The sequence below is a fragment of the Populus alba genome, chromosome 10 (genome assembly GCF_005239225.2).
Source record: "Populus alba chromosome 10, ASM523922v2, whole genome shotgun sequence".
Lineage (NCBI taxonomy): Eukaryota > Viridiplantae > Streptophyta > Magnoliopsida > Malpighiales > Salicaceae > Populus > Populus alba.
In genome coordinates this window covers 16,824,278-16,851,003 of record NC_133293.1, presented here as the reverse complement: position 1 = coordinate 16,851,003, position 26,726 = coordinate 16,824,278, and the positions used below count along the sequence as shown (strand labels likewise).

The window sequence follows — 26,726 nt, the reverse complement described above, 5'->3', positions numbered from 1 at the left end:
ATAGAAAAGTCGAAGGGCTAATTAACGTTACCGTCTCTGTCATTACAAAACGGTGGCTATATAGTTCGATGTCGTACAAGCCAGTTTAGTACTAACGTGTTATCCTCGATCTAGACGTTCTCGATCAATTGGGCCACTATTCCCTCCCTCTCTTCGATCATTGTCATCACAGCAATGGCGCCCGTGAGCCTCCCTCCTGGATTTAGGTTCCATCCAACCGACGAAGAGCTTGTTGTTTACTATCTTGATAGAAAAATCAACGGCCGCACAATTGAGCTTGAAATTATCCCGGAGGTTGATCTCTATAAATGTGAGCCGTGGGACTTACCAGGTATAATTGATTAATTTCCATGCTTACATCAATAATATTTAGTATCACCTACATATGTTGTTCTGTATGCTCTTAGTGTTCTTTCTGACAACCTTTTTTGTGATAATTCGATCAGATAAGTCGTTTTTACCAAGCAAAGATTTGGAGTGGTATTTCTTAAGCCCTAGGGATAAGAAGTACCCTAATGGTTCAAGAACCAACAGGGCAACAAAAGCTGGTTACTGGAAAGCCACAGGGAAAGATAGACCAGTGAACTCTCAGAAGCGGCCGGTTGGCATGAAGAAGACATTGGTGTACTATAGAGGTAGAGCTCCCCATGGCATTAGAACCAACTGGGTAATGCATGAGTATCGCTTGATCGACTCATTGTGTGGCGCTGCACCATCAAGTTTAAAGGTATATATATTGCACTTTCACTACTGGCTGCTTGCGGAACAATTTTCATTTGATCAAGTAGGGACACAGATTCAACCCACTGCATAATTAATGTTCAGAAATATCATGTAGGTGAGTTAATTATGAACATCGAGCCATCCATCATGATGAAATTGGATCTGCCCCATCTGATGGTTTTGGTGGCATTCATATGTAGACCAGTAGTAAAAGGCTATTAGGGTTTACAAAAAGACAACTAAATGCGTTTGATTGTCGGTTTTGTGTAGAAGATAGTGATGAACTTTCAATAGGAATTACACGCGGCTGCAAGAGTGTTCTTGGCCTCATAGGAAACCTTAGTAACAATGACAGATCGATGTAAATTGAGAGTATTTTTTTAGGGGTCTGTTATGTTCATCTTTCAGATGCGGGTAAAATTAATTAATATTAATATTAATTTCAGCGCTCCATGTAGCTTCTTCCAGTTCAAATTAGTAAATGATTTAGAAACAATTTTGAATGCATTTTCAAGAGCATATTATATACAGGGAGCAGTAGCACGGTTCAAATTATTAGAGCAGATCCTGTCACATTTAGTCATTGCTCTTGTTTTCATACACCACCATATCATTTTAGATCTTCCTTTTCCTGCTAAATGTTCTCTCTCTTTAATAAAGAATACCTTATCATCAACATATATGATGATGAAAGAGTCTTTGTTTCATGACTTTAGGTGTACTTACACTATCTTTGTTTGGTTTCTTGTTTCCCTTTCTGCTCTTTGTGATCTTGCTTTTACAGATCTTTGTACACCTCTCTTTAACAAATTTATGTTTATTGTGGCACCACAGGATTCCTACGCATTATGCCGTGTTTTCAAGAAAACAATACATATTTCAAAAAAGAAAGAAGAAAAAAATAACGGGACTGAAGAGAAGGATGCAGCGTGGGTCTCAGAAGAACAATTATTAGGGGACGACACAAGCGGTATTCCAAGTTCTAAAGGGAGAGAAGCTGAAGATGAAAACTTCAACAATGACTATTGTAAATTTCCATCTGAAACATCTTCCTCGGACGTCACTCAAGGGACTCCAATTGAAACTGCAATAGCCGATGATTTACAAGCTCCGTTTCCCTCAGATGAAGCCAACAGTTCGGCTAGCCTTTATTCAATGGGCGTCGATTTCTCGTCAAATCTAATTCAGGTACAATAAACAAGGTTCCTTTTACACATTAATTTAATTTTTTTTTATGGTTTGATCTGCTGATAACTAGTTAATGTCGGTCCAAGAATTAGTAATTATTTAGAACTGAATATATATATAGAATATGTCTAAGTGTGTGACATGGAAGGATAATAAAAAAAACATTAGGTTATTGATTGTATGGGCCATACCAAGATTCACATGCAATAATCATCTTCTCCAAGTCATCCTTTTCTGATCATGATATGATCATCTCTTTTGCCATTGCCACATTTCCAGCAATATTCTGCCTTGACGCGAAAGCTTCATGTTCACACCACGGAAAATACCACGTGGTTGTGTTTCACGCAGAGAATGAAAGTACAATCCTCGGGCCAATATGTGTTGGAAAGGGCCCACAACACAAGCCCTTTGAGTTTTTTTCTCTCTTTTGATCTTAAGTTAAAGCAACAAAAGTTGGAAGCAATGAAACTCCCTGTCTTTTCCTAAAGCTTCCTTCTAAAAATCTCTCAAGCACTGACTCAAATTAGCTTTTTTTTCACCATCTCCAATAACTTCTTTTGACTGACTCGAACATAATTCAAAGTTCAACCATCTTTCTTCCTGATTTTTCTCTCTGGGTCTACTATACGTGACACCACAACCATCAGCATTTCCAATGCATATGTTCCCCCATTTGAATCACATTTTGAAATAATCTCCAATTCAAAACATGTTGCTAGGTTTACTGTTTTAATTAATATTCAAAAGGAGTTGCTTTTTCCAGCTCCCCGCTGAACTCTCTCTCTCTCGTTTTTTGGGTATGAGACCAATTATTAATCACACGACATGCTGTGGATGCAGGATATGCAGATGCCAAACTGCTCAAGCTTGCATTATCAATTTCCGTTCCCGCCTTTAGAGCTTGAGGATTTCCCACAGATTAGTATCACCGAGAGTATGAAGCCATCGAAGCCTGAAATAATCGACGACTACATGATGTACAAGGATTGCATGAACGGAACACTAGAAGAGATCTTCTCTTTATGCTCCTCTCAAGACAACTCCAATACTGCACTCCCCATGCAAGACTAAGAGCCACTGATTAGGATGACCACAAAGTAACAAATATTATTTTTTGTTAATGTTCCTTACAGATATTGTATCACTACTAAAATTCATTTGACTGCACAAAGGTAGGATATATTGTGATGGGTTGCATAAAAAAAAAGGGGATTATTTTGCCAGCCACATGATCAGGTTATACACGCACTTCATTATACAAGGATGGGTCAAGGCATGCCATCGTTTCCTTTTCTGTTTTTATCTTTCGTTTTTTTTCATACAATTGTTGAAACTTCTCGGCCAGCTTTGAAAAGAGATTGGAAAAGGAAATTCGTGTATCTGTTTCACTGTGGAGTTATAATCAACTGTTTCTGCCAAAGTAAAAGCACTAAAGATTTCTCTGCTATAAAGAACCGTGATATCATGGTGTGAGCCCATAATGCTCACACAGTAACTTAGGGAACTCTATAATTTTATACTGGTGAGAACTGATGATCGAGTTGCTTATTCAGCCAAAATAAAAAATAATAGTCCCAATGCCGAGTGGAAAACTCAAGTGCTTGGATATGTAACGGCAAAAAAGAAAAGAAAAAAGCTTTGGGTAAAATGTCGAGAGGGGAAAAATATTGGACGTGGGAGGTTGGAGATCACTCTTATCATTATCATGTATTTTCTTTGAAACCTACGGATGAATGTACATCCACTAGAATGGGAGTAGCAGCTTCGGCTACAAGTTCAGGAAGTTTCCATACTTTTTTAATATATTTTTAATCGGTTTGAGAAGAAGAATGTAGTTTTAATGCATAGAAATACCACATGACAGCAGCAAGAAAAGTAAGCTTGTTTGCAAAAAATTGAGGTCTCCATATTAATGCATAGGCACACTGAGGTGGCGGTAAATAAACCATAAAATCAAGGGCATTTCAGGTTTTGTATTTTCGAAATATTTGATATAATTGTCTGGTGAAAAAATCATGATAGAGAAATTAAGAACAAATTATTCGACTGCTGTCAGTGTTTTTTATCCCTCTTAGAAATGTAATTTCGAAAATCCAAACGGTATTTCAAGAAAATGAACATAAATAAAGGAAGAACCGAATGAATGGTCATCGCCCAGGTCAGTGGAGCAAGATTTGTGTGGATGGGGACGGAGGCTGCAGGTAGAGACCCATGGGCCGAGGCCAGGCGGACTGCTTCCGCTTTCAAGCCTATGGGAACTGTATGGGCTGGGTCAAGTAAACTAATAAATGGGCTTTTCGATCAGGGCCCAGTTGGTAACTTTGGTACCACAATCATCACGGGCTAGGTATTTAGAATTGACCCATCAGGCAGTGGCCAGGGAGCGAGTTGAAGGCCCAATTAATTAGCCGTCTAGCTAATGGACTTCAAATTATTTATATATAAGGGTGTTATTAATGTAAAACAAAGAAGGGAAGGGGGTTAAATATGCACCTAATGATTATGCTGACATTGTATGGGAAAAGTTTGATGTTGGCTGTCTAGGAGATTCAACTGCATGATTAGATGAATTCTTTGTTTTAGTGAGCCAATACCACATACATCACGCTTTTATTAGCAACGAAGAAAAGCATTATGTTACGCCCACAAAATAAATATAAGAATAATATTGCTCATCATATCCCTTTTCTTGAAATTTAATTTAGGGTAAGTTGAAATTCAACTTCTCGAGGTTTGTGCGTTTTCTCAACATCAATTTTATCTTTTGATTTGTTTGAATTAGACTCTGCATCTCTTATTTTTATTCCACTCTTTGTAAATTTCAAATTTATCATTAAGATTTATGGAATATCATAGTATAATTCAAAATATAAGAATGAAGAAATTGGAGTTTTAAAAAATAATTAAAAAAATATGATAAAAAGTATAGTTTTCATTAACACGGTCCTTTGACAAGACAACATTTAATTAAAGTTAATACAATAAAAAATACTTTTTAATATAAAGTATCAACCATCACTATCACCGTCTCTTATACAATCTCAAATTATATTTATACTTTTTTACCCAGTTCTCTATTAAAATCTTGACTAAGAATTCTAAAAAAGAAATGAAATCCCAAACTTTTTTCTGACTCCAATTCGTTTATATTTTCTTTACTTTTTCAATGATTATATTTCATAAATTTCAGGGATGAAATTAAAATTTACACTCATTACAAAAATAGACGAAAGAAGAAAATTAGAACAAAATTGAAAGACACGGGATGAATTGAAAATATAAAAACAAAACTGATGGATGAACTCTATAGGATTAGACTTAATCAATTTTTTCTCATAGCATCAAAACTCGCGGGATGGTGGAGAACATGCGTTTGGGGAAAATTAATTCAGGCGATGGCTATCTATGATCACTCAACATCCAACAGCACCTTCCCAATTTAGATGAATAATGGAATTGATTGGTATCACAAATAACTTCACACCCGACATGTTAGCAAGAAATGGAAGCGTTTTTTCCTTTCAAATATTTGGGATGCTCAACCTGAGCAAAACCTACTATCAATTACTGTAGCGCTAGTTACATACACGCATATGGTGGCCTAAAAGTTCCATGAAAGATCACCCATGGAGCTAAGATCACGACACATTGAACCAGGAAATAATTTGGAGTCGACCAACTCAAGATCATAGATAGAGGTGTCAAATGGAGCATCCATATTATCATGAACTCCTTTGTTCTTATCAACGATTTGTGTGTCACAAATCTTGTTCAGCTGGTTTTCTTGATCCTGTGATCGCATGCCTTCGAATAATCTTGCGGCTTCAAAGGGCTCAACAATGTTACCACAACTCCAAAAGCAATCTTCATCTAGGAGACCAAACCCAGTTGGGTTCACCGAAGTCGAAGATGAAGGGGAAACGAGTGAGTTCTCAATGGATGACACGCAAGGAAAAAGGGAAGAATCATAAGAATTTTGAGTATTTACATTCCAAATGAAACTAGGGTTGTTATCATAACAAGAGGAGGGCAAGGGTAAGCTGGTTGTTGTTTGAAGCATCGAAGGTTGAGCGCTGCTATTAGAAGGATAAGGGGAAGCTAGAGTTAGAATAGGAGGGTTTATCTCCATGGAAACATCTTTCATCTTTGAATCCTGGGAGATAATTGAAAAGGGTTGTTGGTTAGACGGTGATATATTGCATGCAACCTTATTAGCTGCCCTCTGATGAGAAGGAATCAAGTTGTGAGTTTTTGGGTCCAAGCCTTGTGCCATGAGCTTTTTCTTTAGGCGTGAGTTCCAGAAATTCTTCACCTCATTATCTGTCCTTCCTGGGAGATGTTTTGATATCTGAGACCATCTGTTACAAGTATAGAGTTCTTGTAATCAAAATGCAGTGACAGAATATATAGGCTAAGTAATTCTTCTACTCTATTCATGTCATCTAGTGATCTAGTACTGTCCCCATTGTTAGAAACGGTGTTTTATTTATTTATTTATTTTAATTTCGACCTTTTCATACACTTCCTTATTTAGACTCAAATAATCCTTACCTGTTGCCCAAAATTCTATGAGCATCTATGATGACCTGCTCTTCTAGCGCAGAAAAGCAACCCTTCTTGAGTTCTGGTCTCAAGTAGTTCAGCCATCTCAACCGGCAACTCTTACCACACCTTTTTAAACCTGCAAGTACAAATCAAGTGTGCATCAAAAGTAGACCAGATAGCTTGATTTTGATTTCTAATGCATGCAAGAAAAAAAGGGTATTAACACACACACACACACACATTTACACCTGCAAATTTAGGGACAGAGCTCCAGCTTCCATGACCATGAGTGGCGATATATTTGACAAGCTTCTCATCTTCTTCAGGAGACCACAGCCCTCTTTTAACTTTCTGTTTGCTGCAGCACCTATGGCCCATCTCTATTCTCCACTCCCTTCTTCAGCTGATTCAACTAGCTACTCCTGCATCCTTCAATTAGCTAGCTAGCTCAACATAAAATGTTGAGGAATTAGTCTCATCACTCCTCTCACTTGAAAGATCTCAATTTATATCCAATATGTTTGACTCCTACTAGTATGAGCCAGCACACTGGGTTTTTTGAGTTAAGCACGACATGTCCTCACTCCTTACATCTACCCTACCCAGAGGACTTGAGGTGGAGGGGAAGAAAATATGGTGACTGGCAAGTGCATGAATTTCCGAGCAATACAGGCCAGGTGGCAAAACATTGTGTATGGAGGGCAGTCCAATTAAATGTGCTTAATTAATGCATTTTGTTGTGTTAACTTTCTGGGAGATTGATCAAGCGGTCCATTTCCTAGTATTAAGACTTTGTTGGGTCAGATGAGTTAATTTGGTGACTCAATAACTCGAGATTTGGTTAGTTGATTTTTTTATATTAAAATTGTTTTTTTATTATAAATACGGTGCGTAGATATATAGTTCTGCTATTTTCTTAATATATAATATTGAATTGAATTGCGCGAAGATCCCTGCACTAACCATGCGGGCCTATTCCTCTAATTAATTAGAAGAGTGATCAAGAGGCAAAGCAGCAGAAGGCGTCCTTGATTGCTCAGTTTACGTTTCTAATGACGTGGATTCTCGCTGCCTAATTTATTCATCATCATGTCTAATTGCATCTAAATATACGAAGAAGAATTCAGCAAAAACCCTAAAAGCAAACAAATCGGAAATGTGCTGGAATTTAAACTTAAGGTGCACTCATGAGCACAAGGTCTAATTGAGTGCGTTGGTGTCAATTGCTCTTCCATCATTTCGTTACAGTTCATCGAGCCCAAAAATGAAGAAAACATGTTTTTTGAAGAAGAAGCTACCTTTTCTTATGATTTGCTTTTCCAGGGCCAACATCATCTCTGCCCAATGTATATTGGTTGAGTAGGTTCTTACAATAAGATTAAGCGTTGATTATTCGTGACATGGCCTTACTAATCTTCTAAAAATTAATGCTTTTCTTGTAACAATGATTAGTAATTTTTCCAAGCAAATAACACCAGCAAGAATGCTGTTTAATTTATGGTTTTCTTACTTAGCCATCACTCCTCTCTGCTTTAATATATAAAATCCTTTGCTTTCGCAGTTGATTGATGAAATAAACGGAACAACGATGTGCATGAACTGAGGTCTAGAACCTTGAAGGCAACTTATCTACTGTTTAACCAGACAGAAAAATAGTATTAAATCCAGGAATATATTGTCGATGGAGTGCTGACGAATAGGCTGTGTAGTAGTTTATAGGCAAAAATAACAGTTTTTCAACCCTTGAGCTCAATAAAGCTCTGCAAATGAAGTGTAGCTGTGGGCAAAGCAGATTCCACTTGAAAGATGAACCTCCTCCATACTTTAAAGAAAGCTAAGCACGTTAGTCTTCGATGACTTGACTGGTTTGCTTTTACGACTTGTACAAGGTTTCGATCTTCAAGACTAAATCAAATATCGGGCATTAATGGAGCCAGTGCGGCGTGCAACAATCACACACAAACACACATATCATTCTAGTTCTTAACTTTTAGAATTAAACGTTTGAAAAGAGTTGAGAGATTTTATCGAAAATGATGAACAGTGCATGCATGTAAGATCAGCATTCAATGGTAAATGAAGGAGTGGGAGGGAGATTTGCACAGAGGCAGGACTCATTTTTTGTTTCTTCATTCACTGTTTTTTATAAAGAAATCATCAGCTACTATCTTAGTTTTTCTTGAAATATTTTTCTCAATATATAGTATTTTTAGAGAAATCGAATTCGATTTTTACTTTGGATTCTTTCAAGTACCACTAATAAAAGTCATTTTTCTAGGAGCGATAAATTATCGGAACGACTAACAATTAATTCACCGTGGTCAAGTGTTTAGGCTTCATCTGGTGTTATTTTTTAAATTATTTATATATAAAAAAATATTAAATTAATTTTTTTAGTTATTTTCCAATAATTTTGACATATTAATATAAAAAATTCTAAAAAGTAATGCATGAAAGTTAATTAATGAATCACACTGTCCCACTGCTCAGCAAATAATGATTGTGGCAGCTGAATTTACTGATCAGGTCTGGAACATAAAAGACAAGAGGAAGGGTTCTTAGAATCTGTACATAGTAATCAAAGAAATATTCCATCACTACGTACTTGATATCTTAATTATAAAACCTGGCTATCTCTGGGACATGGAAGACTCGGGGTTCTAACTGGGTTTCAAACTATAAAAACTAAGCTTGTAATTCATTTAGTTAGGTCCAAGTAATTCATCGTGTCAACCTGAAATTTGGATATATATATATTTTTTTACATTTTATTAGCATACCCAAAGAATATAAAATTAATTTATAAATATTTAACTTCACATATCTATATTGTATGGCAAATTTTTTTTTCCCGTCTCTTTCATAATTTGTATATAAAATTTTCGAGTAACTTGTTATAACAATTGCTTTTCGTTTATTCTTGATAACATTTCAGGCTGATTTTAAGGTATCCTCGTGTAATAAGATAATATAGCGGCAAATGAAAAGGAAAAGAAAGGATTCCAATTTAGATGTTTATTATTTTCTTTTATTGTATTTAAAAATTACTATAATTTTAAATAATATTTTTTTTTGAATCATTTTAATATCAAAAATAAAAAATAAAATATATTACTTTAATTTATTTATAAATATAAAATATTTAAAAAAAGAATTATTATTATTCTTTCAAAAACCCCTTTAATCCGCGGAGGGTTAAATGTGAATGCGCAAGCCCACATACCCCGGCCCCAGTTCCATGACATATTAGTTTCAGACTTCGGAGCAAGCCCGTGGAAGATTAAGACATCATTTGGCATTGTGTTTGTACCTGCGTTTCATTAAATTTTAATTTTTTTTTTTTGCTAAAATTGAGTGCGGTTTATACTTTTTGGATCGTTTTGATGTGCTGATATCCAAAATAATTTTTAAAAAATAAAAAAATATTATTAACATGTATTTTGACATAAAAAAATATTAACATGTATTTTAACATAAAAAATTATTTAAAAAATAATTATTATTACACTATCAAACACGCTCTAAATAACGGTTCAATAGAGCGTATCCAGAGGACTTGAAAAGTCCGTCAACAATGCACAAATAAACATGTAATCAAATTAAATTAGCATCGGCCTAGGTTTAGTGGACCTAGATCTTGAAGCCCCATGACACCTCATTCTCCACTTATTTTCCTTTCATTAACACTCATGCCATATGGTATTTTAAAATATTTTTTATTTAAAAATTTATTAAAATATATAGTTAGACAAACACCAAAAATCATTTATAAGCAATTGTAGATTAAAAAATATATCAAAATACTATATATTTTTTTATTTTTAAAAAAATTATTTTTAATAACAATGCATTAAAATAATTTGAAAACACAAAAAAATATTTATACGAAGAAAAAATAATTTTTAAATTTTTTTTTAAAACTAAAAAACATACCGTAAATATAGCTATCATTGTGGTGGCTTTTTTCTTTTTTTTTCCAAGTGATTTGAATGAGAAGACTTCACTCCAGACGTAAGATATTTTCTAGTTTTTGTTACTGGTCGAGTGGATGACTAAAGCAAACAGATAAGAAAAGAGAAAGTTTCGGTGTCTTTTTATGGCCATGTGGCGGCTTCCCGTGGAGAAGATAAGCTTTAAAGCATCTATAAGCAATTTTTTGTTCCAAAAAACAAGCAAGTCGGCAATATAAGTGTATTAATTAATTAACTTAATTTACTCTTTTTCAAAAAAGACAAAATTTCTATAATTACTAGCAGCCAAACGTTTTGTTCATGTCTCCATGCAACATTATTCCATATTTCCATATATACATGAAACAAATAATTTCCATACCGGCTATTTGCTTGACGAACAGAAGGAAATTATACACGCGGAATCTTCTCAGAGGAAGAGAAACTTCATTACAAAGTCTGTCTGCATAAATGCACAAAATATGATCATTTCACTAATGGCCACTTGCAAAACCAATACAACTTTGATTATGCAAGATACCAACAAATTTATCTTTTCAAAACAAAATGATTCTAGCTACTACTAGTTTACTACACCAGCCAGCCAACACGAAAATCAAATTTTAGTTCTAGATGTGATCATTCACCCCAACACAGGCAGATCATTATTTGCACTGCTGTACTCTTCCTCATCCATGGTGTCACAAATTGTCCTGCCCCTTGTCTCCGGCAAGCATATCACAAACAGCCCACAAATCCCTATCACCATCCCGAATATCCCATACGACAGAAACCTGTTCTTGCTTCCAACCGCCACCAGCACCGGACTGAACATACCCCCGAAGACAAGAGATTGTCTAGCCATTGATAGTGCCGAATTCCTCACACATGTAGGGAATAACTCTAGTGTGTATATCAATGAAATGTTGAATGCTGTGCATGCGCAGAAAAAAGATACCAGCTCCAGCCCCATTTGTAGATTTGCAGATGTCTCGCCCGTCACAACTGAAAGGATGCTGCAAATCCCACTTAGAGTGGTGAAAACAAGCAGCGAATCCTTTCGGTTTAGCTTGTCTACGAGGAAGAATGTCACTAGTGAGGCTGGTAGCTCTGACAGGGCATTAAATGTGACACTCAAGTAGAGATTGAATGACAAGTTTCCGAGGCCTAATGGCATGCCGTAATACACCATTCCAATACCGAATACCACTGCCATGACCGTCAGCAGTCTTCTACAAGCCCACTTCTTCTTCAAGAGAATCTTGATTGCTGAATAAGTGTCAACATTCCATGACTCTTTCCCGAATTCCAAATTTGAGAAGCTCATGAGGATGCCACTACTCCCAGCCGTAGCAATGCTCTTCAGTGTGGTCACGGCTTCTTCTTTACGTCCGCGAACAAAAAGCCATCTCGGAGACTCTCGAACGAAGAAATGAACTAATATGGAGTAGAAAATTGTTGGTACTGAAGTCCATAGATAAAGAGTTCTCCAAGAGGAACCTCTATTTATATATGCAAAAGCTGGTAATGTTAAGAACCCTAGCGTGAAACAAAAGAAACCAATAACTCCTACCTGGCTTCGCCAACGTTTCCCTACAAGCTCAGTTGACAACACAAGGGCGCATGTTCCGATTGTTGCACGGCCGACACCATTAACGAATTTCAAGGCCGAGTAGATCCATATGTTGTTGGAGAAGATGGTGAATAATCCAGAGAAAGACATCATTAGGCATGATAGAAACAGCAAATTCTTGCGACCAAGCAAGGAATCAGCAAGTGTGGCTAGCAGTAGTCCTCCAATGAGGCACCCCATGAAAAATGAAGATGCGGGTAGGCCTTTGATTACTGAACTAGCACATTGAAGCCCCCATTCTGATATGATTGATGTGTCATTAGGGCTATCCCAAGCCCATGAATTTTGAGGAAGATGGCAAATGTCGGAGACCGAAGTGCATGAATCACTTGTGCAGTGCCATTTTGGCTCAGCATCAGTGAAAACACTAATGAATGTTTGCTGTGCATCAAACACCCATGCAAATGACACAAGGATGGCTTGGAGAAGCTGGGCGAGCCCAAACTCTCCAATACAACGTTCAATGGTTTCATCAAGGGAGGGAGGTTGTTTTGACTCATTTGAAGAGTCCGGTCGAGAGAGAAGAAGTGGTGTTGAATCTGCCATACTTTAGTCACAATCTCACTCAAATACCTTAATCTCACGGGTTTTAGGCTTAGAGGAGGGAGGAGGTTTTATAGGGGTCTAATTGGCCCCTATTTCTTTTTTTCTTTTTGGAGTGGTCAGTCAGAAGGTCCATGATGTGTTTGAGAGTCAGTTTACTGGAGCTATTTAAAATATATATATATATATATATATATATATATATATATATTAAACTAATCATTTTTAGTATTTTTTTAATAGCTTGGTATTATAATATAATATCAAAAATTAAAAAAATTAATCTATTTTTAAGTAAAAAATATTTTTTTAAAAAATCATATTAACTTAAAATTTGGAGATTTAATTGTGTAAAATTTCAGATTTTTTTTAAGTGGAGTGTCTGTGTACACACACATATCATAAAATATTTTAAAATTACAACATTTAACTTGTCGCTAATGATTTTGGAAGAACTTAAAATATAAGAGTGGCGGAGAACAGCACATGGTATCATAACTATGTGCCAGATCAGCAACTCATATGTGACGCCATGGATTATTCTAGACAACGGGTAGGAACAATTAACCTTGCCTTACATACAAATTAAACACACACACACAAGAGAGAAGATATACATTAAAAAAAGCATAAGAGAAAATTTCATATAAATAAAATTAAATATAGATATTTTTATCATGTTTTTTTTTAATATTTCTATATGTTTTTATATTAAAATAGATTTATAAAATACATATTGATAATTAACTATAAAATATTTTTCATTATTAAACAATGCTATATGAAAACTATTGATATTACTTATTACTATATTAAAATAGCTAGGTGTTAACTTATCTTGTAAAAGATGTTTTTTTTTTTTTTTGCATTTTTGTTCCTCTTTTTATTTTTATTTTTTAATACTTATTTAATTTTGAATTTATTTAATAAATTTTCCAGTTTGATTTCATGAGGTTATCACAATCTTAAAGAAATATCAATGTAATTTTATTTTTACTTGATTTTATAAATATTTATTTTTAAAAATAAAATTTTTAAACTTAATAGAGTTTATAATTTAAATTACAGGGTTGACAGGTTGAACCTTGAAAATCAATCAAGTATATTTTAATTTCAATAATAAAAAATAATATTATATTAAATTTAATTTTTAAAATCAAATTATATTTTTTTATTGGTTGTTTGAGTTATCTTGGGATCGACTAAGTTGACAAAGTCATGTCCAAATATTTTTTATATAGTTTAATTTAGAAGATATCAAGTTAAAAGATTTTAAAATTGATTTATAGGATAAGTTTAATTAATAAAAAAATAAAAAAAATCTTATATAAACTACATTTTTTTTTTCTAAATGTTTTTTATTCAAGCCCGTGTAGCGCGAAATGTAAACAAGCTGGATCTAATAAATTAATAACATGTGAATATCTGAATCTTGACTAGATATGAGCTGGAAACCTATCTATTTAGAATCCATCGGTTGCTCTGTGATGTGTATCCATGTCAATGTCACAGAGACCATGGGCGGGCGATTAAATTAATAATAATACATCTAACTGTACAAGACAATAGAAAATTTCATTAATGGTATGCTGATCTGTGTGGTAAATATGTGTGTCAGACTCTGGTTTATAATAATTATCAATAACTAGTAATCTCTAAAAATTGCTTTGCTATTTAATAAAAAAACAATTTTTGATTTCCTTGGACAGAAGAAGATTGACATGTGATTATAAAGGTTATCCATTATAAGTTTTTTTCCTCTTTTTTTTACTAGGTTAAGTCCTTCATAGACATCCGTTTGCAAGATTTGGAAGCTCTAATTATATATGTACACAGAAGTTTTATTCAATACACACATATAATATTTATATTAAATATCTTAGATATTTATATTAAATATTTTTTAGATATTTCTTAAGATATTTTATTTTAAAAAAAATTATATATTCACACCTTCATCTTTTTAGACAAAATGTATGTAAAGGTCAAAAAACTAAAGCTTATCTCTATAGATTTCAAATCTAACATCTTAAAAAAGACTTAAAAAACATTTAAATATAAAGAATATTCATTATTCATGTTACTTGTATAAACACCATACTGACTTAAGCTTGAGTGTATTTTTCTTGCAAGTGTCATTAGACCCACCAAGTCCTAGGAGTCCAATTTTATCAACCCATGAAAATCACTCTCAATCTTTCCACTAAGGATATTTTCTAGTCTCGTCAATTAACATCGTGTGGGAAGGTCGGCCTTGAGGTGGTGAGACTTTCGGACATCTTCTTGATGTACAATGAGAGTTATAACCGTTATTTGGCTTTGACTAGACAAATGACCTTCAATGTAATCACCTTTCTTGTTTAACTTTGTCATTTATTTTAGTTCATCATTGTTTTTTCTAATTTTCTTGTCTATGACATACTTTCATGATACGCAGCATTCCAAGAGGTACTGGATGATCGAGAGGGACTATGTGAGGGAAGCCATCATTTAACATAAAGCAAAGTAGGCTGCCCTTCAACAACTAAAGGATGAGAAAGATGTTATGAAGGCCAAACTGATCGATTTCAAAGTGTCCTGTGCCTCTATGAAGGATAAAATGCAAGTTGTTGTTCTTCAACTGGGATCCACCAAAAACAGCTTCAAGCGACTTATAATAAAATAAATACCCTGAAATAGAAGAATCTTGAGGCGAAGACCACACAAAATGGTTTGATGGTTGAGCTCCTTGCTATCAGGGAAGAACATTATAGCTCTTGGGTGCATCTAGAGGCTCTAAGAAACTCTTTTGTGGAGTTTTAGGAATGTTTTGAAGGGTTTATAGATTTGTCCGAAATAGTTGGAGACAAGATCTTCCTTGCCATGTTCAACATGTACTTCTTCAATCATCCAAGGGGAATACAAGTAAACTTCATTGATGCCTTCTATTTAATCCTTATGCCAGACTTTATTGACATGTTCTTTACTAGGGCTGCAACTACTCCACACAAGAAATACTTTGTTGAGAAGCCTAATGTACATATGGAAGTCTTATCTCTCCCATCTCCCTTTAGCCATGTAAATAACCCCGCTCATGCGGGAATTTACTTTTATGTATTCTTTTTAGTTTATGAACTTTTTATATTTTATTTTTATGTTATGGATTATTATAGTGTATATAGACATATATCAAGTTTGATACGATTAAAGATATTGTATAAAAAAGAACTTTTTGTATAATTCCAATCTTTTGTATAAAAATTACTCGCAACACAATGATAAATATTTTTCTCAACTAATCTTATGTTATTGGCCAAAAGAATTATATATCCGATAAATAAAGAGTCTTTAATGTAAGGTAAATGGTCCAGAAGATTTCTTTGTCGACATGCAATCATGACCCGTCGTCTTTTTTTAATCAATCCTTTGCATCTTTAATTCCACTAACGTGCTACATCTACGCATTCCACGTACGTACGGGACCAATATACTTCAAAAAATCAGGAAAGATTATTATGATGGCGACTTGTTTTGGCACACATTTGCCACAATTTGTGAATTTAATTATGCAAAATATGGTATGCATTATGCAATCTGAAGAACCCGTTTGCGTGCAGCTGGAAATTTAATCGGCAATTCAAGTCATATTGACAAGTTCAAAAAACCAGCAACAACGGTGGTTTTCAGCTTGTTATGGTGTAGACTGTAGCTGTGAGCGGCCGGCAACATTCGTCTACAGGTGTATGGTATTATAGATATAGTTATTTTTTTAAAATAATATATTTTAGAAATATATAAAAATAATATATATTTTTTATTTTTAAAAATTATTTTTTACTTCAATTTATTAAAAAGATAATATATATATATATATAATTAAATAAAAAAATTTAAAATTTTAATCAATCTACGCTTAGTCAGCATTTCCAGATTAGCACAATAGCGAGATGATATCACAGAAATGGTGGATGACCCGTAACATCTGTTGTTAATCCATAAATAAACTTATCGCCACAGCATATAGCAAGCAGGGAATTTTGACTATGAATTGGCATGTCATAGTTCTTGAGATTCACGAAATATAATATATAAATAAAAATTCCACAATAGTTGGAGGAGGTGTCCAAATTTCTCTCTCTTATTTTTGCCTTTTTCGACGTGGGATAAGGCAACCCTTTAGGTGGTGGGCAGTTAATTAATTAAAAAAGGGGCTCAATCAATTGCTCTAGTGGATGGCTGGGTGATATGCTTTACATTATGATTGGTAGATGCATGATATTTTTAAAAGTTTTTTTTATTTAAATTCTTTTTTTATTTTTAATATCAGCGTATTAAATTATTAAAAAATATTAAATATATTATATATATATTTTTAAAAAATGTAACACATCAAAATGTCTGTATGGCTCATTTATGCTGCAAGGGGAATAGATTTTCCGACTTACAGTTATGACTCAGTGGCTGATAGTTTTTTGTATTTTGGATATCGTATAAGTGTTGCCTATTATTTAATTCTTAGCATTTATATTACGAGTTGTGGACCGCGGAAGTATACCAAAAGGCCACTCTGCCCACTGCCTGTAACCATCATTTATATCTCGCTTGGGTCGTTGAGTGAGAGTGTTTGGTAAAGGCTTTTACTCGTTGTGCCCTGGTGACGATAGAATTTACTATTGTTTAGTTTGGCGCTACAAATTGCGTGGCTAAAAACTAGCGCACTCAAATCTAAAATTACAATCTGGAAATTTTTTAGCACGAAGAATATTCCAATTAGTAAAATCTTAATTTTAGCTAGTGTTCTTTCGTCTTAAATTAATTGTATAATGATATAAAAATTATTATATCAAAATAGTAGCTCGAGTCCTCTGCAATTCGATGGATATGCATACAAAATCTGGATGGTGGTTGAGCTGGTTGGTATTAAATTTATTTTTTAATAATTATAAATTTGAGTTATTTTAAAGATTATGAGTTTGAGTTTTTTCAGAATTACGAGTTATAGTACTTTTAGATTATTAAAAATTTAAATAATTATTAATTTTAAAATCAAGAAATTAATTAATGTACTCACAAGCTCACTTCGAATATTCATATTAATTAATTAATTTAAAAAGAAGAAGATGAAGCCGTTGCCTTTTGACTTGGAATTGGATTGGGCGAGTAAGAGAGGAAAAAGGCTATTATGTGCTCACCCGTTGCTACAAGCTACTTGGATTGGTCTCCCACTCCTTAATTATTATTATTATTATTATTATTTTGTAATAGCTTTGTTTTTTTATTATAATCAAAAACAAATTTGCACTAGCTATTTTAGCAGTCTAGAATTGCCAGCCTTCTCTGCATTTGCTATTTACATGTGGATTTATAGTATTTTCATCACTGATAATAATATTATTTTAGCTCTAATTATGAGATTGCTAATTTAGAGTATACTGATAACAAATCTAGTACTAGATAATTTTCTTAAATTCCTTCACTGGCAAAACATGATGAACTTTTCGATGAGAGAAATACTATGGGAAAAATGGCTACAACATAATTAATTAGAACCACGAGATGGAGATTTTCGCTTGCCAGCCGCTTGAGTAGGAGGTGTAAGCATAAATAATCTGTATTAAAAATGGTTCCCCCCTCCCACAATATCTTAATTTAATAATTTATCAATTATTTGTTTCCCGAGAGTGGAGATTTGTTGGGGTGTATTGATGAATTCAAATTCAGGTGGAGATATGCTAACAAAGTGTTCAGAATTGTAGTCTGGCATACTTAAAAGCATGAAAACAGTGTTATAGAGCGTAGTTAAGAACACAGCCAGACATTTCCTTTCTTGGTAACAAAAAAGAAAAACATATACAGAGGACCACTGTGTTTGCCAAGTAACTAAAATAGTGTAGAGTACTGGGCAATCGGCGGTGGGCAAAAGTCGTCGATCAGCCATGGATCTGCCAATAGCTGGCCCATCCGAACTTGCTAGTTGTCACCCAAATGTTTTTTTTTTTTTTTTGGAGATCATCAACTGTTTGATGAGTACTGCATGTTGTTCTAGACCAAACTTGATTGGTAATTAAGTTGCTACTCAAACGATAACTGGGATTTTGAGATAAGTGGAGCTGAAGTTGCCATGTTTTGGTATTTGGTTCTATGAACCTTTTTTCCTCTCTTGAGTGGTAGAGATATGAAAATAGTGAAGCTAGCTTGTCTTCAACAATATATCTTGGCCCATAGGGGTTAAGAAATTAAAGGCTGGCCGGTAACTATAGGTCTTTTGTCCAAGAATCGCGTCCAAAAAAAATAAAACCAAGTGAAGCTGATGATTAGGTTTTGGATGATCATATAAAACACGTCAAGGAGAATCATGGAAATAGCAACAAGGAATCACAAGATTAGTGTTGATGAAGAATCATGGAAATAGCAACAAGGACTATTATTAACAAGGAATCACAAGATTAGTGTTGATGAAGAATCATGGAAATTAATAGCAACAAGGACAATTATTAACAAGAAATCAAAATTACTCTTGCTGGAGTCGTGGAAATGATAGCATGGACCACTTATGGCTGACAAATTATTGTTTAGGGCCAGGTTAGTGATCGGCTCTCCTTGTTTTCGGCCATATGCAAATAAAAAGTTGTGGTGCAGATGGAAGTTATTTCAAGTTATTCTAGGGGTGAATTCCTGTACCCTAGTTTTGGTTTCCAGACTCAACCTGGATGGATCGGAAAATCCATCCATTGTGCAATAAAATAAATATACATAGAGAGAGAAGAACGTGATTTATTTGTAAAATAAAACAATGTTTTTTTAATTAATTATTTTTTATAGCCATCTTGCTGTATTTCACGGTGGCGTATGCAATTGTCAATATTAATAGTCAGTGAAAAGCTTACCAAGATGTAACTTCAGGATATATGGCTGGTCCAGAAATCTTTATATTAATAATAATTAGAAAACAAAAACAAAAAACCTTCTGCAATGATGATAAAGACACCATGTAGTGTTTGTGGTGGTGTCCGGACCACCAAGGCTTCTACTGCACTGTATGGCAGTTGGCAGCCTAGTCATAGCAGGAGCAGTTGAAATCATATCCTTAATTGAAATTAGACTTTAATTAACTCATCAGATTACGTTGTATCCGACAACTATGAATTCAGCGACACATAAAACAGTGCACAAACACCGAGAAATAATGGTACATGCAATTCATACCTCGTCACAAGACAGTTCATGCTACATATCCCACTTGATATACAAAATTCAAGTGGTCGTCTTCTCCTATTTCACCTTCTTATCAATATGAAGGTAACAAAACAGGCAGCATGTCCACCGAGCAATTGCTGTTTTGTTTTTGTATTTCACTTGGGCTGGGTTTCTAAGGCCGGTCATGAACTTATGGGCTAAGGCTCTTGGGCCTGCGTTTTATGTTTCTAGTTTGTTGGGCAAGTGTCAATTTTTGTAAGGGCCCAATGCGCGTAAATTTTCTAAAGTTTGCTGATCGGATAGCGAAGGGCGAACGCATCCACGTCAAAATGAATGGGCTATCTCGGGTAACTTTCTACCTGTCATGTTCCATCTTTACCGAGGAATGGAGGCTGAGTCACCACATCATCTTCTAGGATATGTTTGGTATTCTAGAAGCCTCTGTGGCGGGAAAAAAAATAAGTTTTGATTTTTTTTTTTTTTTTTTAACGTCTAACAGCCAACTGGTTGATATATATATGATTGAAACTGTCATTGAATTTGATGTTCCCCTCTTAAGGTTTTTAAAAATGGTTTTATGTTTAGTAAAAAATACAAAAACCCAAATTATTTAAGAAAAAAGGAGTTAATTTCGAAACAAACTTTCTTATAAACGAAACAAAGAACACCCGTACTTGTGATGTCTTAGAGTTTGGTCTCATGAGATTGTCTCAAGTGCAAAGGTACCTTCTTTTTGTCAAGCATTCTTTTGTATCTTGCAATTTTTTGCAGGGTGAGATGATGCTACCATGGCTGTCTACTTGAAATACAAGACTAGCTATTCTTTATGTAACCATGTGCATAAATTTCACCATGTGTTTCGAGGTCAAATTGATGTAATATATCCTGCTTCTACTTCCCAGCACATGAAAGTTACGTCTCAACCTTTCACCAAAACAGAGAGTGCTTTCGGCTAGGAAGATCACCCATCCCCCTCCATCTGCCTCACCGCCATTGATGCCGACTCTCCACCACATTCATCGCATTGCGATCCAATTAATTGCCGGCCCACCTCTTTGTGGATCCCAGATGATAAGTTTTTTTTCAAAAAAATTAAGACAACTTTACTATCAACATCAAATATAAGTGCAAGTGGGCACCTAGTTTTTTCTCTTTTTCCTTCTGGTATTCACAGGCAAATCAGGATCACTGATATTTAAGGTTTGATAAATTGGCTGATAGTAGCTGTAAAATTAAAAGCGAAATTCGTCTGATATTAACTGTAAAAAAAAAAAAAAGAAATTCTGTGATTAATGCTAATGATTAGGTAGGCTTTTACTCGACAATTCTTCCTTTGGAAATTAAATTATCGCATGGTGACAAGATTATACGCTCGAGGGAATCATTTTGGGAAATGCAGATTTAATAATCACCATTAAAGAAGATACGGCCAGGAAGCTAGTGATTGCACTGAACCTCGATTGCCCCGTGTAAGCTCTGGATCTATTGACCGGAGAGGATTTTGTACTCAAGTATTTGTTCAATGAATTTCTCAAACAATTCCAATCACCGAATTCGAGTCAAATTTATTAGAAAAAACGACAAAAGACTTTACCATAAAATGATGAGGAATAAAAGTTAGTTTGATAATTAAAAAGATTTTCTGTACTTAATTACTTGATCTGTTGGGTTAGGATCTTAAAAGCAATTTTTAAGGATTTTTTCTTCTAAATATGCTAGGTTAACGAGGAAAATGCTCTTAAATTTGTTTAGAAAGAGGTTCAGTATCAATTGACATAGAATCTAATTCGAAAATACCACTATTCTACAGAATATGATGAGTACCGTTCGAAAATTCTTATGACAAATATCTTGAAATAAATAAATAAAAACTTTTATAAAAAAAAAAATAATGAAATGTCCATAGGTTTCAGATTAGCGCGGTAAGATATTCCAATTATATCAAGGCTGAAGAAATATATATATATAAATCGCATCGTACCAAATCGCATCGTACCAAATCAAGAGTGTTGAAAAGACACCCAGGAATTCAAGAGAGGTTAATCGCCGTCCATTAAGTCAGGAAAGGGAATATTGTAATTATTGCTTATTTAAATTTAAAGTCACCGCGCAGAAGTTAAATTTATTAAAATAACCATTTATATTCTTAAAAGAGGTTTGCTACGTTTCCACACTCTTGGCAATGTTTACTTTTGACTTTTATTTTATTGGCAGCACCTCCCACTATTTTTTACGCTGAACCGATTTTTATCTACGATAAAAGTGAAGTGTACTAGAACACCATGAGCACATCATTTCAAAAATAAAACTCAATTTCTATAATGTCGATTTTTATTTTTTAAAAATAGTACTTTTATCTAGAGTACTGGCGGGATATTAAAATTAAAATAAAATATATATTCTAAAATAAAATATGTTTTGTAAGATGCGCTGTTTTTTTTTAATATATATATATATAAGTGGTAGAAAATTGGAAGTTTAATGTAGAGTTTGATTCAAGGGGTGCGATGAGAAGGGTATATCTGTCATTAAAAAAGTTAAGAGCTCAAATTTTTGAAGTGTGTTATTTTATTATATAAAAATAAATTTCAGGTAGAAACATGTCAGTGGAGATGGTTGAAACAGGAAGAGTGCCCTTGTCAGCAGAACCCTACCAACATTTATTTTATCTATGTACGGCTCTGGTGCAGATAGACGTGGCTGCAGCCATACCAGAAAACTCCCAGGAAATGTGTAGCAGATGAATAAACACCGGAGAAATTAATGAAATGAAGTATTGATGTTGCTGTGGGCCAATCATGAAGACTTCACTGCCCTTATTACGCAGTGATTTTAAGGAAGATTACCCCTGAAGACCAGGGTAATTAGGAGATAAAAAAAATGTAGGGTATGATCAAAGGGTCCACAGAGACATTAGAAAGAAAGAGAGAGCTAAATTTATCTCCGGAATATAGAAAGAGACGGACCCTAATCCCTCCGGCTCCTCTCACCCGGAGTTTCTCAGGAGAATCCCTGCAGAAGTTAAACGACAAGAGGAGTCTGAAAAAAAAAAAAAAAAAAAGAATAAAGCGAAAGACATCCCAACATGCAAGTCTGTATTATAATAATTACCATCATCTGCCGTTGGACAGATAAGCTGTCCCCTTTTGTCTCTTCCTTCTCATTAGCTATACTCACAACCGTAATAAACGCTTTTATATACAACTTCTGTTCACTTTTACTTTAAACCCCATTCTTCATCTTCAACAACTTTCACTTTCTATTTCTTAACATTAATCTCCTCGCAACCATGGGCTCAAGAGCTAGAAGGAAGCAAAGATGGTGCGCACAAACCTTAACTCCGCTGCTAGAAGGTCCCGACCCCGACATGCAAGAAGAAGGTAACAAAAAGGAGAGCTCATGGGAAGTAATTCGTGAATGGTTTCGATTGCAAAAGGGTCTTCCAGCCGGTAACAGTTTTTCAGTATCGTTACATGGGAGTATTCCGGTCAAAGGACAAGATTTGAGGCTTTTGCTTGGAGTTTTGGGCTGCCCTCTAGCTCCAATCCCTCTCGTTAACGATCCCATTCATCGCATTCACATTAAAAACACTCCTATTGTAAGTTCTAATTCTACACTACTTATCGATATGTTTATCTTCTTGATTCGGCAACTCCATCTTATCAATTTTTTCTATAGGAAAATTCTGCCGCGCATTATATCATCCAACAATATTTGGCAGCAACAGGGTGTTTAAAGCAACAAAAATGTATGAAAAACATGTATTCAACAGGGAGTGTGAAGATGATTCGTTGCGAGACAGAAATTTCCTCGGGAAAAAACGTGAAGAGCTTGGGGACTAGAAGTGGCGAAAATGGGTGCTTTGTTCTGTGGCAAATGTTGCCGGGGATGTGGTCTCTTGAATTGGTTGTCGGGGAAAATAAAGTCATAGCAGGCAGCGATGGGAAGATAGTGTGGCGTCACACTCCTTGGCTTGGCACTCATGCTGCCAAGGGACCCCAACGCCCTCTACGTCGCATAATCCAGGTACAAACTATATAGTGCATATATCAAATTCAATATTGATCTTGATGAAATTGCCCCCTTAAAGATTCATGAAGACCATAGTTTTAGTTAACCATAAAGAAAAAAATTAGCCAGAAAACTAGTGATCTAAAACTGGTAGTGCAATATCGGGCTATGAGGGAAGAGAAACAACAGGGTGAACTGAGGAATATTTCTGTTTTTCTCTAGGTTGAAGACGATAAGACAAAATTAGGAACATTGCTTTTTACTCTACAATTTGCTTTTAATCTACTTTAATCAAATTTGCACACCAGACATAAGGATGGAGATGGAAGGCCAATATAAGTTTTTTTCCTTAAAATAAAATAAAATTTGAAGACCTATCTATATGTGTAGATCACAATCCCGAGAAATGGTAGGATCTATGAACAAGTAGCTGACATGATGGGGAAACTGTCTTGAGCTTTACCAGACAGACTAGCTTCTTTTTTTGAACACTCAGGTTATTCAGAGTTAGGAATGGCACGTGATTTTGTTTTTGACGTCATCTTTGATCATGTTCAAAGTATCTACACATATATTTTTGGGACTGCAGCTTGTAATCATCCCTTTGCACTTTACTTTTCCTTTTTTGCACTTTAGTGAATAACACCTGATTTATTGCATTATCGCCCCTTGCTTTTCTTGCCTCCCCCCCCCTCTTCTTTGTTTATTTTCTTCTCGTTCCCATGTCAATCGTTTTCCTTCTCTACTTTCTCCTATTGTCTGTTCTTTTTATTTTTCGTTTTCGAAATCATGGCGAGTTTCAAAGTTAGAAACTATGGTGGCATACTTGAAAATTGAAATCCCAGGACCTCGTCCGGGGCTCCTTCCTTTGCCTCTAGCCCCAGGTGACGGAGGGATGAACATTCCTTTGGAGTTTTTGGGCCAAGCCCCGTCTCCCACAAAAAACCAGGGAATTAGTCATAACTTGTGAAGGAACATTTATGCTTAGGTTTCTTTTTTTTTTTCAAGGAGTGGCATCCCCATTTTGTATAAGTTTCCTTTGCTTGCCATGACATGAGAGGAATCACTGGCCTGCAGCTGTTGAGATTTTGTGCACCTTGGATAAAAAGCATATGATTCTACTTCCTTTATTTTCGTGTATTATTGAAATTGCAAGGTTTTCAAAGCTGAGCTAGAATATGTGTGGAAGTACCAAAATATTTGGACCTCCCTCGTCATCATATCCTTGTTCTTTTACTAATTAATAATTCGAGACTTAGATCAGCTATCCTCCATTCTCAGACGAAAAGATAGGGATCAGTGTAGCTAACAGTATTTCATTGAATTCTTTGAAATTTATGAATTTTATTTGTGGTTGTTTCATTTGATTTCAGGTGTTTTGTCATGCTTCCTTAGTTCTTTTTTTTTAATATATATATATATATAAAAGCTCAAACCTGAAACCTCTTAAATTACAAGTTATTAGTACACTGTCTGCATCTAAATTATGTGTCGAACACTAAATATCACCTAAAACTTAGACCTTTTCTTCGTGCCCTTAATTAATCATGTGGTGGTATTCCAGGGCCTGGATCCAAAGAGTACAGCCAGCTTATTTGCTAAATCACAATGCTTAGGGGAGAAAAGAATTGGCGAGGATGATTGCTTCGTTTTAAAAGTAGCTGCTGATCGAGAAGCTGTAATGGAGAGAAGTGAAGGGCCAGCTGAGGTGCTTAGGCACGTACTGTATGGCTATTTTTGCCAAAAAAGTGGCCTCTTAATGTATTTGGAGGACTCCCATCTAACAAGGGTACAAACTCCAGAAAATGAAACTATCTATTGGGAGACTACTATAGGAAGTAGTATTGGCGACTATAGAGATGTGGATGGTGTGTTAATTGCTCATCAAGGAAGGTCAATTGCTACAGTTTTTCGATTCGAGGAAGTGTCAGTGCAACACAGTAGGACTAGAATGGAAGAAGTATGGAGGATCGATGATGTCGTGTTCAATGTGCCAGGGCTTTCCATGGATTATTTCATCCCTCCTGCTGATATCTATGATGCTTCTCCATGATTAACTGGCATTAACTATGTTTTTGATCTAATTGCAATACTGGTGGGGTTTCTGGTGTATTTAATCTTCAATTGTAGTATGTAACCGGCTTCCAAGCCACGAAGAACAAAATGACCAATTCAAGCTTGGGATGGAATAAGATGTTAAAGTTTATTAGGTATTCACAGGCGTTAAATCTATAATATAGCTAGGTCAAAAGTTGTCTTCAAGCTTGTTATATTCTTCCCAAGTCTACTTTTGAGTTGCTACTGAGAAATTGAAGATCGGAGAACGAATCTTACTGACACTGGCGAGTGTTTGTCATTTATAATGTCTCTTCTGAAAGAAAAAACTCATGAACTGGGATTTGCTTCGAACTTTGAAGGGGATAAAGCATGGGCTGGGGAGAGTCTGATCGAGGACACAGAGAAAACTCTAACCTGGACTTATTAACCTTAGAAATAATCTGTAGTAGGCCATTTGTAATTATGGGCTTAATGCGCTGTGACCTAGTAATCAAGCAACAAACCATTTTGTAATTGTCTCAGCCTGTTTTGGGCCTTAAACCCTGCCATGGAGGGTTTTTTTCTTTTCTTTTTTGAGAATAATTGCTTCGCTTGGATTCGAAGGGAAAACACTTTTTCTTAAAAAAAATTTTATATATTCTTATTTATTTAATAAAGACTGTTGTTTCGATTTCATCTAGGTAGAATGTTAGATTATTAAATCGAAGAAATAAATGTGATACGTGAAGTAAAGTGTTGGCGAAAACATTTCTCATAAGAAACTTTATGCATCCACCATACATACGAAAACATTAAAATGATACTGATAAGAGGAGGCGTCGAAGCTTAAACGGTGAATTGTCCAAACATTAACCCATGGAAATTAATGGGGGGGAGGTCTAGTCCAATTATTTTTC

At 34.9% G+C, this 26,726-nt stretch overlaps 4 protein-coding genes across 4 annotated transcripts; 2 read left to right on the top strand and 2 right to left on the bottom strand.

Moving 5' to 3' along the window:
• The first annotated feature begins 84 nt into the window (after positions 1 to 84).
• Positions 85 to 3,208, top strand: LOC118043103 (NAC domain-containing protein 54). Its single transcript, XM_035050937.2, has 4 exons — positions 85 to 331; positions 447 to 727; positions 1,558 to 1,911; positions 2,755 to 3,208. Exons 1-4 carry the CDS (start codon positions 175 to 177, stop codon positions 2,983 to 2,985), a joined length of 1,023 nt encoding a protein of 340 aa, XP_034906828.1. The 5' UTR covers positions 85 to 174; the 3' UTR covers positions 2,986 to 3,208.
• Positions 3,209 to 5,406: 2,198 nt separating this feature from the next.
• Positions 5,407 to 7,035, bottom strand: LOC118043101 (uncharacterized). The gene is made up of 3 exons (XM_035050936.2): positions 6,708 to 7,035; positions 6,466 to 6,595; positions 5,407 to 6,272 (listed from the first exon to the last, which is right to left on the bottom strand). The coding sequence occupies exons 1-3, from the start codon at positions 6,835 to 6,837 to the stop codon at positions 5,516 to 5,518; spliced, it is 1,017 nt and encodes a 338-aa protein (XP_034906827.1). The 5' UTR covers positions 6,838 to 7,035; the 3' UTR covers positions 5,407 to 5,515.
• A 3,801-nt stretch (positions 7,036 to 10,836) lies between these two features.
• On the bottom strand, positions 10,837 to 12,707 carry LOC118043100 (organic cation/carnitine transporter 3). The gene has a single exon (XM_035050935.2). It carries the CDS (start codon positions 12,586 to 12,588, stop codon positions 11,053 to 11,055), a length of 1,536 nt encoding a protein of 511 aa, XP_034906826.1. The 5' UTR covers positions 12,589 to 12,707; the 3' UTR covers positions 10,837 to 11,052.
• Positions 12,708 to 22,874: 10,167 nt separating this feature from the next.
• LOC118043099 (uncharacterized) lies at positions 22,875 to 26,034 on the top strand. Its single transcript, XM_035050934.2, has 3 exons — positions 22,875 to 23,359; positions 23,440 to 23,787; positions 25,337 to 26,034. The coding sequence occupies exons 1-3, from the start codon at positions 23,051 to 23,053 to the stop codon at positions 25,823 to 25,825; spliced, it is 1,146 nt and encodes a 381-aa protein (XP_034906825.1). The 5' UTR covers positions 22,875 to 23,050; the 3' UTR covers positions 25,826 to 26,034.
• Positions 26,035 to 26,726: the final 692 nt, after the last annotated feature.